General features: G+C 42.6%; 1 protein-coding gene across 1 annotated transcript in view; it reads right to left on the bottom strand.

Moving 5' to 3' along the window:
* Positions 1–19,886, bottom strand: part of NEK10 (NIMA related kinase 10) — a 587,606-nt gene that overhangs the window by 456,231 nt on the left and 111,489 nt on the right. The window contains exons 9-10 of the mRNA XM_029587074.1: positions 13,157–13,224; positions 4,070–4,149 (exon numbers count right to left, since the gene is read on the bottom strand). Of these exons, the coding sequence (XP_029442934.1) occupies positions 4,070–4,149; positions 13,157–13,224 (148 nt within the window). The remainder of the gene's footprint in view (positions 1–4,069; positions 4,150–13,156; positions 13,225–19,886) is intronic.

Below are 19,886 nucleotides of genomic sequence, written 5' to 3'. Positions count from 1 at the left end.
AAGCCGTTCTTGTTGGGCAGCAAAGCTTAGAACTGAATCGGCAGGAGTTCCTTTGTCTAGAAAGGATGGCTGTTGCACATTTACAGACATGCACAGCAACAAAATAAACTGATGAGTTCTTAAGTGACCGCTCAAAAAAATCAGTAGGATCAATATGTAGCTGAGTTACATACTATGCATGATGGGATATGAGGCTAATACTGCAGCCATGAGCCAGATGCTGAAGCAATATTTGACTAGCACACACCAGATATTTGAACAACATTTGACCTGCACATACAAATCCGGGAGAAATATCTGATACACTGAGAAAAACATAATGCAAATTCCTGCATACTTTGTAGCAAGACCCTGCATGGAATCAGTGCTAGTGGAATAATAGTATGACTTGCTAATTCCTCTCTCCCAAGACACAGACTAGTTCGAAGTAAGCGGTAGGGTAGTGGGTAAGGATGCTGCAGATTTTCAGACCTCTTGTCAAGTCTGTGAAAAAGGAAAACCAGGAAGAGCTTAGAGTTTTTGCTTCTTGTCTTCCTCAGAATCCACAGCTGCCCTCTTGATCCCATGCTCATGGACAAACAGTTCCAAAAGCCAGTGGTTCTGGCAGAAGGCCATGACATGGGCCTGTAGGGAGAGGTATAAGCCAAGGACTTTCCCTTGTGCCCCCTTTTCCCCATGTCACCTCCTGGATTCCCCTCTTTTTCCTCTACAAAACTTTCTCTTTACATTTTGCATCAGTTAGTAGTATCTGTGCATCCCGAGAGAGAAGCCAGGAGTGTGTTAATGAGTTGGAGCAATGAGTAGAAGCTGAAGTGGTTGTCCATGTTTGTATATAGGAAGGTACGCCCTGTGCAGAAGATGAGGTCATTGTTGTTGCAAGAATCGCTGAGTATCTGGTTTCGTCATCCAAGCTGTGTTGCATGATGCCTGGTAGGCATTTTGGTTCTTATCATCCTTTGGTAAAAGACTGACCTCCTCTGTGTGCAGTTGTAAATGAGTCACCTGTATGTGCCAGGTGACCATTGATTTTTAAAAATGACTGTGTTTGCTCAAATGAGGTTGGATAGTATATTTTGTGCTTTTACCATAGGAAGCAAGACAATTTCTAGTGTGATGGAATCTAGGCCAGAGAATAAATATAACAAAGATCTTGATAGATTTAAGGCCATCGGTAAAGGATGCTAAAGATAAAGATTGCTATTGCACCAGGAGAAGTACAACACTTGAAGGATATTTGTTTCTTGTGCTTTCACGCATAAGTATCAAAGAATTAATGGCGCAATATGCCATTTGCCAAAGAAATTGTAAGGCTGTGACATGCTGCAGCCATCAAAGTACTGTCTCTTTAAAAGTGGACAAAACATTTAAAAATGCAATTATCTTGCAGCTTTCTCCTGAGACTTTTTTTCTGGTTTCATTCCAGTAGAATTGAACAGTGCAAAATGAAATAGTGTGGCATGGGCCAGCTTCCATTATTTTCCCTGGGAGGAAAAGAAGGTTAAAAATACATTTGTGCTCCCAAAGAAATTGACGGAAGCTACACAGGCAACAAGGAGACCTGCCAGACTTATTTGTACTCTAAGCTGGAGCAAATATATCAGGGTAGAGGCCCAGGGAAGGAGATTACAAGCCATATATCTAGGCAGGTGAGGTGACCAAACCTTAATGGACAGGCTTCACCTCCTGCTCTTTCTATCTTTATCTGAGCCCTTGAAAATCACTTTTGAAGAGTTTGAAAACACACCCAATAGCAGCCATATTTTGGAAAAATGGCATTGACCGGGATGGGTGCGAGGATGCACCTGTCCCCGGTGCAGGATCAATTATAAAGGTAAGGGGGTCTCTGGAAGTGGGCCAGGGATAGGGGAAGGGGGGCCTGTCCATCGGGGGGCAGAGGAGGGGATCTGTCTATCAGGAGGGAGGGGGGACTGTCTATTGTGGGGCTGGGGGTGGAGGAAAGGGGATCTATCGAGGGCGAGAGGGGACGGGAGCCACTGCCACGCACATATTTTAAACTTTATTTTTATTTTGGAGTGAGACGGCCCCAGGTTGAAATGAGGGTCATCAATGAGCCCTGCTCAACCTTCCTATTTGGCCACGGTTTATTTTTTGGGGTCACCAGTGCTCCTTTAAGACGATGGCGGTCCCGTGAGGTTGGGGTTACCATTGCATTAAAGGGCCACTTGCCACAGGTCTTTTGTGTCTCGGTGTTTGGCCGCAACCCAAAAGAATGCACCATCAAGCCACGATGTGTTTTCAGGGGAGGGGGCCCCAATATCATGGCGACACCCCCGACCCCCCCCCCCCCCCCCCGCGATAATGGGACCCCTCTTGCAAGAAAAATATTGTGGCTTGATGAATCTGGGGGATAGATTGTAAGCCCTTTGGTGATAGGGAAATACCTACTGTACCTGAATGTAATTCGCTTTGAAGGGCCAAAAAGTGGAATATAACATTTTTAAAAAATTACTACTTTTTACATCAGTCTGAACTCTCAGCTTCCTCTTAAGTTCCACCTCGGTCCCAACCCTGTTTAAGGAATGGGGTTCCCATTTTAACATACCCTTATCAAAAGTCACATCCAAAAGGAGTCCAGATTCCACTCCCATTTCACAGGATCTACTCATACTCCTCTGGTCTTCGACCTTCTACATAATTCCATACCACCTTCCTTCAAATGCAGATTTTTCCCAGATTACTGCACTCAAGGGATACTCTAGGACACTCTCCTCTCATAAGCACCCTGACTCTTGCACTCCTGGCCCATTTCCTCAGAGGAAGAAATGACTTCTCCTTGCTTCTACCTTGTAGTTGATTCCTTGGGAGGAAAAATAACCCACTCCACTCCATGACCTTGAGCTTATCCCTTTGAAAGAAAGAGCACCTACAGGCCCCACTCCCACATGAGAGGGTCCCTGGGCCTAGCCAGCCCATAGGCTGGCAATCCAACCAGCTATATCTGTGGAAGTCCTTTTCACACTCCCCACCCTGCAAAGGGGAGGAACCAAAAGACCCAACCCACCAAAACGTTCCCACTCTTATATTTCCCTCTAATAAAAAAAAAAAACAAAACCATATTTAAGGGGACATATACCATTTTTCACAAAAAAAAAACCATTGTCAATCCAAACTGCTATTGCTCACTATTTAAAAATGCCATCCAGTGGACATTTGTTATTACTACATACATGAAACATTTAACATTTTTCCAAAGGAGGCATACATGAGAACTTTCTAGATCTCTCCCATCCACAGTCTTTGGTACTGCTACAGAATTCAAAACAGTGCACCATATTTTGGGGACCGCTACATAAACTTGAAGATTCATCATACAGAGCTTTATATGTATTAATGTCAACACCTTAAATTGCGTCCTTTCCTGTTACCCAATGACTTCTAAAATCAAATGTACTAACCCATGGAGGGCTTCACAAGAATTGCCCAGTAATGAGAGATATTTCTTCACAATACTGGATCATTCATATATTAAGAAATTGTAGTTGTGAGCAATTTTTGTGGTTCATCATATTTCACTAATTTTACTTTATAACAAAAGAAACTTGACTAAACCTTTTCAAGATATAGCTAAATTTCATGCAAACAGTTATGCAAGTAATATTTAACCATGAAAACATAGGTAATAAACATATATACATGATTTTTCAGCTTATTATCTATTTTGCATTTGTATTTGCAAATATCATCCATTAAATGAAATCAGTCTCTATGTCTGCCAGCTAAATGAAATCAACCTTCATACCTGATAAGCTTCAGCCCATGAAATCACCTAATATAAGCATGCTGAGGCTATTAAATTGTACACTTGCAAACATGGACTTTAGTAGATTCCTGGAGTTCTCCTTTAGTTCACAATTCAGACTTCATAATATCTGAGTTTTACCTGGCCAACAATTTCTGAAGCTTCATAGGCCTTACAAACACAAATAGGTCATTGAAAATGAACCAAACCAGGACAGTTTTTTACATCATACTATATTATGATACAATTTGCATGGATCCAAATTTTTTGCAAAGAGTAATGGTATATTAGGGTATATGATGAACTTACCTTTCAACTAAGCTTGTAAGAGCAAGAAGAGCACCGAGCAGTACATTGTTATCCCTGGCTGCCAACAGTTTCACTAATGTCTGGAAAAGAAGACATTTTTAAGTTAGAACCTATTTATCCTATATAAATCCACCCTCCCAATCCATTTTATATTTTAAAAATTGAGTTATTTATGTTTGAGTGCCCATTAACTAGGGACTCAATCAAGTTAATTTACTTTTTGCTGTAACATCAAATGGGAGAGGTTCCTATCATGAAAGAGGAATCTGAGGTCATCAAGATCCAAGGAGAAGGATGACTTTCAGCCATCCATAGGAGAAGAAAGAGAGACCCCCAACAGAGCTTAATATCTATCATCTACTGGAGATTTGAAGAGGAGAAGCAATGGTAGTATTGTTTTGATACTAACTGGGATTAAAGGAGAATATCTGGAGCTTTCAAGTACCAGAGATGGACTTAAGATCAGAGGAGAAGACATCATGGAGGAGGTAGGAGAGAAATGACCATGTTAAAATGTATTCCATGTTTGATATTTCACCAGCATTGGAAGGGGAGAAATCAACTTGTTCTAAACCAACGGAGGGGGGGGGGGGGAGACATATCAATCTGAACACTGAATTAATTGGATTTATTATCTAAACCTTACTTAAGAGACTTTGAGAAGTCACAAATTTATTTAACAGCTCTTATAACATTTATAAGTGAATTAAAAAAAACTGTAAAGACTTTTCATTTGTTTACATCTTATCAGTAAAATTATTGTTGGAAACCATCAAAGTTTCCAGGGTGCTTCATTGTTTAATGCTTTTAACACTCATCTGTGCTGTTAACATCACTGCATTATACAAGTACGGTGAACTGTGAATTAAGTTTTGCAATGATAAGGCCCTTGACAGATAGCCCTTCCCCCCACCCCACACACACACACACATACTCAAGGAACCCTATGATGACACCTTTTGACATTCTGAAAGTGTTCCGTTTAAAAATGTCATTTGAGATATGGCCTCTGGAACCACTATTTGGCTTCAACTAGCCCAGGTGTTTATATATACTTTTATTTTTTTTATTTTTTTTGCATTTTAATAATGGCACTCTGTAGGAAATGTTCATAGGAAGATCAAAAAAATTAAGGGAATGCCACATGGACTTTTTTCATGATTTCAGACATCCTACCTTTATTAGACTTCTGAGTAAATTTTCAAAGGGGTTACGTACGGAAAAATAGCATATATGCGCGTAAGTAATTGTACACATGCTATTTTATAAACAAAAATATAGGTGGATTTTTGGTTTCACATTTACATGAACCAGCACAAAAAAGGGGCAGTCCAGGGATGTTCTGGGGTGGGGTCAAGAGGTATGCACGGAAGTTGCTAATTTATAAGAGATTTATGGGTATAAATTAACAAATTTATTTGTACAATTTTATACCTGTTAATTGTTTAGCGCAAGTGAAATCGGACTCGTCTGCAGTTTTTTAGGTGGGAGGTCTGGGTGAAGTACTAGGAGGGTCTAGGTGGAGGAAATATCAGCAAACTGGTGATTTCAAGTATGTGTACAAGTAGATTCAAAACAGTATGCATGCATACTTTAAAATATTCCTACTCTGCGTACAAATCAGAGTTTTGGAAGATAAAATATGTGTGTGTGTTCATAAAATAGATAGTGCAAGTAAGCACTTTCATTCCATTGCAAACATTCCTGTGTTCTGAAACATGCGGGCATACTTTTATACACTGTATTTTATAAACTGTACAGCAACCCGCAGGTGCTGCACAGTTTATCAAATACTGCATATTTCTGTCCAAAAGTATGCACACATGTTGAGGTAAACGAATATTTCCAATGCCGGAAAATGCTTACTTTCTCTTCCTATTTTATAAAAAAACATATGTTTGAGGTGCATAAAAATATATAAAATGCTCACCTAAATAACCCTGATATAAATTCGGAGGCAAGTATTTTATAAAGTATGCTCACATACCATTCTGAAAATATTACCTGCGCCCATAGTTGGACTCTCCAATTTGCCAATACCTCCAGCGGTTCACCCAGTCCTCCTCCGGTTCACCTAAATCCTTTAGCACTTGACTCATCAGTTCACCCAGATCTCCCACCATAAACTGCAGTCAAGGTAAGTCCAATTTCAATTGTGCAAGTCTATTAGCATGTGTAAAAATGTTCAGAGCAGTGAGGGAATGTATGTGCATATATATATCTTACAAAATAGCGACTTGCATGCATACTTCTAGACTCCATCCTAGAGTGCCCCTACACCACCCCTTTTTCCCTACAGTAAAATGTACGTACCTTCTGCAAGTATGCGTATATTCCCATTATTTATAAAACAGTAGGGATGTGAATCGTTTTTTGACGATTTAAAATATCGTCCGATATATTTTAAATCGTCAAAAAATCGTTAGGGCCACGATACAATACCAATTCCCCCGATTTATCGTTAAAAAATCGTAAATTGGGGGAAGGGGGGGGCAGGAAAACCGGCACACTAAAACCCCCTAAAACCCACCCCCGACCCTTTAAATTAAATCCCCCACCCTCCCGAACCCCCCCCCCCCCAATGCTTTAAATTACCTGGGGATCCGGCGGTGGTCCAGAACGGCGGCGGTCCGGAACGGCCCCCTCAATAGAATCGTGTTGTCTTCAGCCGGCGCCATTTTTCAAAATGGCCGCCACAAAATGGCGGCGGCCATAGACAAAAATGATTCGACGGAGGAAGTCGTTCCGGACCCCCGCTGGACTTTTGGCAAGTCTTGTGGGGGTCAGGAGGCCCCCCCAAGCTGGCCAAAAGTTTCCTGGGAGTCCAGCGGGGTTCCGGGAGCGATTTCTCGCCGCGAATCGTTTTCGTACAGAAAATGGCGCCGGCAGGAGATCGACTGCAGGAGGTCGTTCAGCGGGGGTTCCGGACCGCCGCTGAACGACCTCCTGCAGTCGATCTCCTGCCGGCGCCATTTTCCGTACGAAAACGATTCGCGGCGAGAAATCGCTCCCGGAACCCCGCTGGACTCCCAGGAAACTTGTGGCCAGCTGGGGGGGGCCTCCTGACCCCCACAAGACTTGCCAAAAGTCCAGCGGGGGTCCAGAACGACCTCCTCCGTCGAATCGTTTTTGTCTATGGCCGCCGCCATTTTGCGGCGGCCATTTTGAAAAATGGCGCCGGCTGAAGACAACACGATTCTATTGAGGGGGCCGTTCCGGACCGCCGCCGTTCTGGACCACCGCCGGATCCCCAGGTAATTTAAAGCATTTGGGGGGGGTTCGGGAGGGTGGGGGATTTAATTTAAAGGGTCGGGGTGGGTTTTAGGGGGGTTTAGTGTGCCGGCTCACGATTTTAACGATTTTTCACGATAGTTTACACACCCAAACGGCAACAATACGATTCCCTCCCCCTCCCAGCCGAAATCGGTCGTTAAGACGATCGAGGACACGATTCACATCTCTATAAAACAGCATATGTGTGTGTGTGTGCATGCTACTTATGCATGTATATGCTTTTTTTTTTTTACAAACCTCTTTAAAAATTCACTCCTTAATGAAATGATATATGCCTGCTTTATTGATTAATGCCAAGATTAGAAGAAAAATAAACTATTATATACTCAGAAAAGGTTGTTTTTTAAAAAGTAAGTTGGCTTTTCATATTAGATTTATTTCCTAAATTCTGTTCAGTCTGAATCCAATGAGAAAAAACACAAACTTTTTGCAGCTTCATCAAACTAGTTCACACATTTTTTAAATAAAATTTAGAACATTTTTAAATTTTAGTATGTCAAAAATTATTTTTGTGTTTGCTTGCCTTTGGTGCTGTCACAATGGCAGGAACAGAATACTGATACTGTTCCTGTTAAGGACTGTTGTAAACAGATCCACCATAGGAAACATAGTACATGACAGCAAAAAAATCCAACTGCTCTATCTAGTCTGCCCAGTTATTTCTGTCCACATTGCTAAGTATATATAGCTCAGTTACCAGCCTTAAAGTGTAACCATCTAAGATATCACTCATTATCCAAATCAATTTTGACAACATTCCCATTGTACATCACAATTCTGTATAGCTGAGCAGGCAAGATCCCTTTTATTTAAATTTACAGCCCAGCACCCCTCCCCTCCCATTTCCAACCACAAGTTCCCACAATAACCCAAACAACTTCCAACGCTTCCAGCCTCTTGGATCCCTATGCCCTTTCCAGATGGTTCCATCCCCTAGCACCAACCTGCCATGCTGCACTGCAAGACAGAGCATTTCTTCTGGACCCAGTCAACAACATTTTTTCCAGCTTTGTCTGGGTTGCCATGAAGAACGTAGAGCTGTTTTGCTTGCACTGGTGAGCCTTTGAGTCTGCACTCTCAAGCTAGAAACCTTTTTTTTTTTTTTTTTTTTAAAGAAACTGCTTCTTCTAGAATCTGCTCTGGAATTCTGGGGCGCAGAAAGCAAGTTGATGGTGGAACTGTAGTTGTTTGATGATCCTTGATGAAGTTTATGGTCTCTTTCACCTTTTCTCTAAATAAATGTTCTCCTAATCGCGGCTCATCCACAGGCTTCTCCCTACATGCCCACTCTGAAGCCTATAGGCAAGCTGCTCAATGGTCATGGCAAAGGGTCTACTGCCATCTCAAATATAGCATAGACCAAACGACCAAATGCACTTCACACTCCTCTCCTTTCACCATAAGGGAGTGAAATTCCTTCAGTATTTCCAGAGGGTCATACCAATAAAAAGGTTTGCACTTCATTGCAGAAGGTGTGCAAGTAATTGGTCATTTAGGTACGACAGTTCATTATATTGTTAGTTTAAGCATGGCATTCAGTTAAAAATGCATAAGGTCCATAGTCATAAATACTTTGCCTATTGGGACAGACAAATGCATCTTAAGTCTTCTTGGACCTCTTAGAGATAGATGATTTCAGGAGATTGAGAAGTAGTGCCTTGGCTTTCCTGACACCTGTGTATTAAAAGGGGCAAGTCTTAGCCATCATTTGGATAACATTTGGTAAAGAAATGTCTTCTGGTGGGGAACAATATGCAGCATCTCTAGAGAAGAATCCAAGAGGAAGTCTGGAGAGTAGTCCTATTCAGAACCTCTCTCTATAGATCGATCAGTTATGGAACCCATAGACTCCTCAAACTCTGAGAGAAAAGAGATCAGAATTGGAGCCAGCCCAGAAACAAATGACATTAAAGAGGGCCCTAGTACCCGTTTAATATTAAATCTGCTTAGGATCGAGGTAGAGATTGCTATTAGCATGACTGCATATACATAAAAAATGGACCTATTTCTCATTGCAGTTTGTATGGAGATCCACACTGGAATCAGTGATAATGATTTCAGTCCATGGTGAAGTCACCAGGGGCAGATCAGTTAGCCTGCTCATCGAGTCAAGTTGCTTGACTCTTGTGCCTCACGTTTGTGGCATTGATTGATGACCCCTATAACTAGTCTGCAACAGGCTCCAAGACAGGGAGGGGCCATTAGAGAAAAAGGCACTAGCTATTGAGCGCCAACAGGTCCGGGAGTAATTCCATTACTTCCAATCCAAAGCAGTATGTTCACTTTATTTTCAGGCTCTCTCCCTCCAACCTCTGCCCACCCTCTGTTGGGAGTCTACCCTGCTTTCTGGGTAGGATTTAGACTTGGTAAATCATGTAGCAAAGGGTTTTCCTCCTGGGAAGCAACTCACTGAACTTCCTTCCAAATGTAATTTTGAACACTCCAGGAGAGTTGCTGACTCCTTTTTTCTTCCTGGCTCTTCGACAGTTCAGTTCTCCACACCAACCACAGATCACTCTGCTCCTGGCTCAATCTGCTTCTACTTTTCAGCTGCTCCCCTTGCAACTTGCCCATTAACTCTGGCACCAAAAATCCTGGCTTCTTATCAGGAATTCAACCATACAGGGATCTGGTTCTGACTGGTCCACAATTCTCTGTTGTTCATCTTGGAAGCAGAAGGGGAAACAGACTTGCTGTCCAGTCTCTCTTTGATCTTCCTTCAAAGAAAATCTGATTTGTTTCCAAGCCAACAGTCTGTCACTCTGTTTAGCTGGAAGACTGTGTCTATAGTTCCAAAAGAAAACAGTCTATCAGTGAAAACTGGCATTCAAACAGTTGCCAATGTCTTTTCCTACTGATAATAATCAGTGGGAAGCTATTTTACAAATCAGTCCACCAGCACTTGGCAAAAATAACTGTCCAGCAGGCACTGGATTCCCTTATTAACTTTAGCTTTGTCCTTGCATCCAGTACATAAGACACCATTGTGATGTAACCCCCTCTTCATCAGGTGTCATCTTCAAGGGCTGCAGGGTAAAAGCCTGCTATCAGCTAGCATTCTTCCACACAGGGAATAGCACAAAAAGGCTGTAAGGCCCAAGGGGAGTCACGCACCCAGCAAACACACAGTGCACACTCCAAGTGTTGTTCCAAAAAAGAAGAGAGAATATATTTAAACATTCCAACAATCAAAGTCCAGATAGAGCAGAATAAAGTTGGATAAATCTTCAGCAAATTAAGTCCAGAATTCAACTTCAGAAACAGCTTCTCAATTCCAATCCGTCCCGTCCCCCCCAAAAAAAAACCAACTTCACACAGGTTACCCACTTACTTCAAGGCTGACCACTTTTCAGGGGCCTTCCCAGTCCAACCCCACCTGTAGAGCCCCAGATGCGGCACTAGAAACTCCTCTCCTTCTACAACAGTCTCTGTCCCAAGCTGTGGGCTTCCCAAGGCAGACCACAGATCCCTGTTGACGGACTGATTCTTTTTCTCCTTGAAAACATTCCTTAGCTTCTTCAATACTGCCAATCCCTCAGCTCTTCTCAAACACCAGGTCCCAACCAAGGTTCCAAGCCTCAATCTGCAAGTTTCTTGACTCATGAGAACCTCAGCCCACTCTCCTTTCGTTGTTCCCGTTTCTTAACTCTCTAACAGAACTGCCCAGTGCTTGTGGAAGCACTTTAACTACCTTAATTTTAAATCCATCCCCTTTGGGGGAAGAGCCTACCTTACACTCATCACCCGAAACACACCTCCCAAACCTCCTGCTAGATGGAAAGTTTTCCATATTAAATAGAGCACATAATTCCACCTTATAGTAAGGCTTGAGCTGCCTTACTTACAGTAGTATAAGCTCATGGGGGAAGGAACTCCCTTTTTTTCTTTCTTTAGAAGGCTCCTCACAAACGGGCCGATACAGTACAGTGCGCTCCGGTGGAACAAGTAAGTGGAGCGCACTGTTAGCTACGGTGGAGTGCAGTGTTAGCCCACGTTTGGATGCGCGTTTTCGACGCGCTATTTTTACCCCTTATACAGTAAGGAGTAATAGCGTGTCAAAAACGCGCGTCCAACCCTCCCTAGTGTCCCTAGCGCCTCTTTTTACCGCGGGCCCTCATTTGCATTTTCTTCCCCCCTGAATCGCGTGCACAGGAGAGTGGCCTGTGCGCGCCGGGAGAGCAGGCGCTCGCCCGCTCTCCCGCAACTTTTACTGAATCGGCCCGAAAATGATTACAGTTTGGAACAGGATATAAAATTTTAACCTGAATACAAGCTTTAAAAGAATATGTCAGGTGTAATGCTGAAAGAACCTGGTTTACTAGAGCAGAGGGTTTCAAACCGGTCTTATGCTCCCCCCAGCCAGTCAGGTTTTCATGGGGGGGGGGGGGGGGGCAGTAAGACCGGTTTGAGCACCTGCATTACAGCTCCAGGAACGTATGCTTAGTTCTGTATATTTAGGGTCCTTCATTTTTGGTTTTTATTTTACCCAGGAATTTATCAGTTTTTGTTACAAGAACAAAAATGGGAGAAATCAGTGGAAAGAATGACCCATCATTTTTCCAGGTAAATAACATGATTTTCTTGTAATAAACACTGATAAATTATGGGGAAAAATAAATTAAAAACTGAAAATGTAGGTCCATACATATGTTTTAAGAAACTCTGGGAAATATAATTGTATATTTTTGTTTTTTTGATATTTTTATACATGATCTGTTTGACCAACTTTTACCATTTACACCTATTAAGAATACTCCATGATACTTCTTACATACCAAACAAGATAAAATTCAAAAGATCAAGATTTACTGCAATGCTAATGACAAAACCTACTTTGTTTGTGAAAATCAGCTCATCCTTTGTGCATTAATGTATGGCATAATGCATTGGATCACAGCCCTACAAATTCTTTTCTTTTAATAACCATGAATCAAAGCAGTTCTGTCGTCCAAAGGAGGCAAGCAAAACCACTTGCCCTTACAAGCATGGCAAAGAACTCATTAACAGAGAAATGATTATGGAGATTAAAAAGTCAACATTAACCACAATTTCAGATGACTATGATCTTTTCATAAATATATATATTTTTTTAAATTTATACTGTTTGACCTGGCAGTTACCTTCTGCTTCTTTGAGCCTCCAATTCAACTGGAACCAAATCTGAGATCCCAGCATCATGAGGCTTCATGCACAACTACCTAGGGATTTTCTTCCCTGTTACACCTATTCCCCTGCCCCATTGTCTAGTCATTGCAGTGTCAATCCTCCTATCAGAGCCCTGCAATCATGGTCCTTGATTCCGGCCTTTGTATGTTGCCATGGAGTGATGACCTTGATACCCTCCCCCCTCACTCCCATGCCGCTCCTCCCCCCATGTCCCACCTCCCATACTAGGAACTGTGAACACAGCTTCCACAGCTTCCTCTGCTAGCCCAGAAAGTGGAAGATCCAGTTTGGGAATCAAAGTGGGTACTTTCCTCATGACGGTGCACGAGGCAGCAGGCTGATATGACCTTTCTCGTATTTCAGTGTTCTGTGGTATCATCAGTTATTACATGTGAGTCTTTTTATTAGTAAAGTACCATCTGGGACCCACAACATTATGTAGGATTATTATATTAGGTCTGGTCAAACTGGAAAGAATAACAGATGAGGGGAAGGGCAATGTACAAAACCATCTCAACATTAGTGTTTAACAGCTGGAAGCATCTAGCTCTGGTCCTTACAAAATTATTATTAATAGTTGTGAATCAAAATAATCAGTAACAGCTTATCATTCTATAAGTAATTTACCTTGTGTGCACCACTTCCTATAACCCTTTCTCTTTGTTCTTTAACAGCTGATAACTTTTGAAAAATATCTAAAAGATAAAAAAAACTGTGTGAAGTTGTACAGCAGCTTTTTCCATTTTGACAGTGAGTCATAAATTAAAGATCAATTCCAATCTAAATCATTGATTTGCTGTATACTATGAAGTCAAATGAATTAGTATATTTCCAATAATAATTTCTATTGCTTAATAATTACTTGTATAAAATGGACAGGATCAAGAAAGATTTCTGACTGGCAGGGAGAATGTCCCAGTCATGCATTATAAATGATTACAACCACACATTTCAGAACTAATTTTGACTTAAGATTATCCTTTCTATTCAGTCCTCCAGGAATTTTAAAAAACCTCTCCTCATGAAAACAGTTGTCAATAAAATTGAGCAACATTACAGAATTTCCAGTAGTCATTTTGTATATTCAAGTGCCAGATAGAAATTAAATCAGATAGAAAATTAAATCAACAATGACTTTTTTTCAAGCTTCTATGCATTTATTGTATTTAACCTTTTAGCAGATTTGGTACATCTAGGGAACTTCTAGAAGTGTTTAAGTTCCTTATGATTTCAGCTTCCATATTAAAAAAATTTTAAACTGGCCCCACTTATCTTTAAGTTGCAATATCTTGGTGTAAGGGATGCTGCATTTAGGAAAAAATTCCAGCAATTGGCAGACCATCCCTAAGGACTCCTTTCATCAAGGCTAGTCTGGTTTGGTAATACCATATAAATGTGGGTGGTAGATTTGTAGTGGGAGGTTGTAGTGGACTTTGTCCTTGAAAGATCATGCCTCAATAAATTGGGTAGTCTATAAGATTCCACCCGCCTCTTGTCATTTTAGTATTTGTTTACCACTGTTAGAATTGTGGGGTTTCGAAACTGGACTTTAGTTTATTTTGTGAGCTTGTTTAAGTTAGTATTTGTTTGCCAGTGTTAAGAATTGTGAGACTTTAGAGATAATAGACTTTGGGGAGTTGCTAATTTTGCAAGCTAGTATAAATTAGTATTTGTTAGCCACTGTTAGGAAATCAAATAAATAAAAAAATAATTGTGTGTGTTTAGAAATAGGTCTTTAGGTTATTTTGTGTGCTTCTATGAGTTATTATTTGTAAGTATTAAAATTATGAGATTGCAAAAGTCAACTTATTTGATCTAAAAAGGTGAGAAAACTGGTTCCTGGGCATCTAGTCACTAGGTTGATTCCCACCCTTCCCCAGGCTCTTTTTCTATTAAATAGATACCTCCCCACTCAAGTTAGGAGGAAAATCTTGAAAATATGCGTCAATTAGCACATTTGCATGACTTACAATTAACCTTAGGCCTGATACCGAAATTGTGTTTAGCGTTGGATAACCAGATAAGTTACTTATCGGCTATCTTTTAGCTGACCAATTTATGGGCAGGCAGATCAGTGCGGCACTATTTTCTGGTTAACTTAACCGGATAAACAGCGATATTCGTTCTTATCCAGTTAAATTAATTGAATAAGTTAGCTCAGCCATAGAGCTGATCTAACTTAGCTGGATTTAACTTATCTGGCTAAGTAGTGCCTTGACCATGGATATTCAGCAACATAGCCATGCCTCTGAATATCCTTTGTAACTTAGCTGGATAAGTCATATCTGGCTAAGAGCCTTATTTTCCAAGGCTATCGCAGGCTTGCGCTAACAGCGCAAGCCTGCGATAGCTTGCGAAGGTAGCGCACGTCTGCACTACCTACATCGGGGCAGAGTCGGCCACAGAAAAGGAGGAGTTGGGGCGTCATCGGGGCCGACTCTGTGACGACGACGTGGACAGCGAAAAGGTAAGGGTCTTTTCGCGTCCTATTTTGCACCCAATAGCGCCACCTTTCACGGTGGTGCTATTGGGTGCGAAACCGGCAGCGATCGCACCGCGGCGGTGCGATCGCTGCCGGCTAGCGCAGGACCGCCCCCCCCCCCCCCCCCCCGTGTCGACCACCCCGCCCCCCATTAGCACAATTTTCTAAAGTATCGCAGGCCTGCGATATTTTAGAAAATGAGGCCCTAAGTTACTTACCTGGCCAACACTGAATATCGGGCTCCTTGATTTAGTGATTGATTAATTTTGGTCTTTTTGCTGTTCATTCACAAACTAACAAGTCACCCAAGTTATCAAGTTAAAAACCATAGATGATAACTTTGATACCGGCACGTGGGAGCACATGTACGTGCATATGCCAACTCACACCAAAGGATGCGGTCATATATGCACATATATATACACACGCATGGTAAAAAGTAGGCTGTACATGTGTGCATGTGCGCACAAATTTATATACACGCACACGTGTGTGCAAATGCCGCCTCTACCGTGTAAGTGGGGGGATTTTAGTAAACATTGGCGCTGGCGCAATTACCAGTTTACCCAGTTTACCCAGGTAAAGGATAGGACTTCCTAACCTCCCTAGTTAATTAGCCTCCCTTTTACCCTGTTAGCCCCGACCCTTAAAACCCTGCTAATTAACTAGGGTTTTTTTTGTTGTTTTAGGACTGAAACGCCATCCACAGCAGAATTAAAGTTACGCAATAGGGGCCCTGGTGGGCACTTCGGTGTGTAAGTATTTATGCGCTGGTTTCATTCATAAAACCTGGAACGCTCATGTCCTGCCCAGGCCATGCTCACACCCTGCCCCTTTTTCAGAAAATACAATTTTGCGTGCGTGCCAGGAGATAAGCGCTCATGCGGGCGCCTTTTAAAATCCATGTGGCGTGAACCAGCCCACTTCTATGCTATCTCCTGGTTTTGGCACACACTGGGCTTTTAAAATTCACCCTTTAGATTTTAAGACACTACATAGATTAAAACCCCTTAAATTGAGAGACATATTTACACCATTATCAGCATTAAAATTATTGAAACTTAATAAAATGAAGATGCAGACAGAAATCCAGCAGCAAGTCGGGGGCTATTCAGTCTTTTGCACTGAGTGCTACATGTATGATTATCTGCCTGTGGGAGAGATGTTGTATGTGTGCACCCAGTGCAAACAGATCCTGGTCCTCAGAGAACAAGTCTGATCTCTGAAGGCTAGAGGGGCAGAACTGGAGGAGCTGAAGCAGACAGAAAGGTAAATAGAGGAGACTTTCAGGGGCATAGTAGAGCAGTCCTGACTCCCAACTCCAGTCAAGCAGCCCCCTTCTGCTGCTTTGGAGAAGCAAAGTCACATGTCAAGAGACCTTTACCTTGGTACGGCAGGAAGTAATCCTGTAGCTAGGACCTGTCCTCCAGGCGATGACATATTCTCTCGCAACAAGTATGTGTCTCCAGGGCTGTGTGGCCAGGAGGGAAGAGTTAGGACAGCCGTTATTAATGGGTGATTTGACCATTAGAAATGTATACAGGTGTGTAGTTGGTGGGCTTGAGGATCGCTTGGTAACTTGACTGCCTGGTGCAAAGGTAGCAGACCTCATGTACCACCTAGATTATATTTAGAAGGTGGTGGGGAGGAAACAACTGTCATGGTACATTTGGGTACCAATGACATAGGAAAGTGAAAAGGGATGCTCGGGGGGCTAAATTTAGGCTCTTAGGTAGAAAACTGAAATCCAGAACCTCCAAGGTTACATGCTCAGTAATGTCCCTTATTCCACATGCAGGACACCCCAGAGGCAGGCTGAGCTCCAGAGTTTAAATGCATGGATGAGATGATGGTTTAAGGAAGAAGATTTTAGATTTGTTAGGAATGGGGAACATTCTAGGGAAGGGGGAGCCTATTCCAGTGAGATGTGATTCACCCTAATCAGAGTGGAACCAGGCTGCTGACACTAACCTTTAAAAAAGAGACAGGGTGGTTTTTAAACTAGATGATGGGAGAAAGCCTAGAGTCACTCAGAAGCACATGGTTTGGAATGATGCATCTTTGAAAGATACTAAACAAACCAGGGATATTAGGACTTCCTGATAGAAAAGTTGCAATAAATGCTAAAGTAGCCCAGATGCCTTTAAAAGCAGACAGAGCAGAAAGATTCCAAATTACCCCATCAGCAATAAGCAGGTTGTTAATACAAACAAAATTTATACTTTGAAATGTTTGTATACAAATGTTAGAAGTCTAAAAAATAAGATGGGAAATTTAAAATGGTGAAAGCTGTTAGTGTAACTGGGTTTAAAAATGGTTTGAACAGATTACATAAACCATTATTAAAGTGGTCTTGAGGAGATCCACTGCTTATCCCTGGGATAAGCAGCATGGACTCTATCAATCATTTAAGGATCCTGCCAGGTACCTGTGACCTGGATTGGCCACAGTTTGAAACAGGATACTGGGCTTGATGGATCTTTGGTCTGACCCAGTATGGCATGCTCTTATGTTCTTATGTAGGAAGAAGAACAGGAGAATAGAAGAAAGGTTGAATATAGACAACATATGGAAAGACAAAGGCAACAGGGGACTGAGGGAGAGAAAGGGACAAGAAATGGAACAGTGGGGGTTTAGGGTACCCTCTCAGGAGCAAGGCAGGACCAAAAGGCAGGAGCTGGATCTTTCTTCTGCTTAGCCAGGCCTCTTCCCCACACATGTTGAGCCCCTGGGTTCTGGGGCTCAACCTGTGGGGGAGAGGCCTGGCTTGATAGGCTGGATAAGGTGGTCAGGGCCAAGCAGACACAGCTGGAGGTAGTGCTGGATAAGGCAAGGCTTGGACGAGGAAAGGCTGAAGGCAAGGCAGGCAGGGCTTAGCAGACTGGACAAGGCAGGCAGGGCTTAGCACATGGAGACAAGGAAAAACTGGATACAGGGACAGCCAGGAGACTAAGGACAGGATCCTGTGGACTGATCAGGGCAGAAGAGGGCAAGACCAGACAAGTACAGGACATAAACAAGGCAGTCAAGGTAAGAACCAACAGAGATCACAAGTATCATATAACATGTAAGTCCAAAGGCAGGAAGGCTAGAAGGCATGAAGGTTACTAAGCAAGGGGCCCCAGAGGGAAAGGGGAAGAAAGGCCTAGTTAGGCCATGAAGCAAGGTAGGCCTGGATAGGCAAGGCAAGAGGAATTGAGGCTGTTAGGCCTGGATAGGCAAGCAAGGGGGATTGAGGATCTTAGGCCACAAGACAAGGCAAAGAGCAAGACCCCCCCCCCCCCCTTTAGGCCACAAGGCAAGTTAGAGAGCTAGAAGGCCAGAAGACCACAAGACAAAGCAAGAAGGCCCATAGGCCAGAAAGTGAGGTACAGAGGCTGGGACAAAGAGCCAAAAGTGACTCAATGAACCAGCAAGGTGGGTCTGGCAAGGCAAATCTAAATAGAGCTGGAGCTGGGTATGGCACAGGCAGGAAGGAGTACTGTGTACAATTCTGGTTGCCGCATCTCAAAAAAGATATAGTTGCATTAGAGAAGGTACAGAGAAGGATAACCAAAATTATAAAGGGGATGGAATGACTGCCCTATTAGGAAAGGCTAAAGAGGTTAGGATTATTCAGCTTGGAGAAGAGACAGCTGAGGGGAGATATGACAGAGGTCTATAAAATCATGAGAGGTTTAGAACAGATAAAGGGTGAATCGGTTATTTACTCTTTCGGATAATAGAAGGACTAGGGAGCACTCCATGAAGTTAGCAAGTAGCACATTTAAAACAAAATGGAAAAAATTATTTTTTACTCAATGCACAAATAAGCTCTGGAATTTGTTACCAGAGGATGCCTTTAGGGTAGTTAGTGTAACTGGGTTTAAAAAAAGTTTGGATAAGTTCTTGGAGGACAAGAATATTAACTGCTATTAATCAAGTTGACATAGGAAATAGCCACTGTTATTACTGGCTTTAGAAGCATGGGATCTACTTAATGTTTGGGTACTTGCCAGGTACGTGTAACCTGGATTGGCCACTGTTGGAAACAGAATGCTGAGCTTGATGGACCCAGTATGGCAACTTCTTATGTTCTTATGCTATAATGGGTGGAAAAGGGTACAACCATGGAAAGAGGAGAGTGTTATTTATAAATCCTTCTTGGACCTTCTCTCTGAATTTCAGATTGCAGAAAGTTCGCTAACCTTTCATGCTAAGCTTTTGGAGGTTCTTGAGTGGATGAGGGAGGGGAGATGGTTTCCAAGGGTGCCATCTCTGGCTGACAAGGTATTCCTTCAGGAAGATATTACTAGACTGGTATTTCCTGTTATATTTGGCAGCTCATGGGACTGCCCTATGAGCTGCCGCATTCACCCCAGCTGCTGCCCAACGCTGCCGGAGGTCTCCTGTTGTGGCAGGATGCTGCCATTGTGGCACACTGCCAACCCCCGCTGATGCTAGCATTCCACCCAGATCACCACTTCCCCTTAGGCGCGCATAATATAGGCTCCATGGTGGGAAACTCAGAGCGGTGACTCCTGATGATGTCAGCCCTATTGGGCTATTTAAGCAAAGACCCTACAGCATTTCCTTGCCTCAGCAATGGGTCTCCTGCTTAGAGCAAAGCGTGTTGCTCCTGCATTCCTGTTTGCTCTTGCTTTTCTGGTTCCTTATTCCTGCAATCCTGGCTTCCAGTCTTGCCTTGCCCAGCCTTCCTCATCCAGCCTTGCCTTTCCCAGCCTGTTTCATCCAGCCTTGTTCTGCCCTATCTGTCTTATCCAGTGTCTCTTGTGTGTCATCATCCATCCTTGGCCTGACTTCCTGATACTGACATCTTGCTTTGGACCTGACTACGATTGCCTGCCACCTGGACCTGACCATGTTATCTGTCAC

The sequence above is a fragment of the Rhinatrema bivittatum genome, chromosome 2, assembly GCF_901001135.1.
Source record: "Rhinatrema bivittatum chromosome 2, aRhiBiv1.1, whole genome shotgun sequence".
Lineage (NCBI taxonomy): Eukaryota > Metazoa > Chordata > Amphibia > Gymnophiona > Rhinatrematidae > Rhinatrema > Rhinatrema bivittatum.
This window is presented reverse-complemented; position numbering and strand designations above follow the sequence as displayed.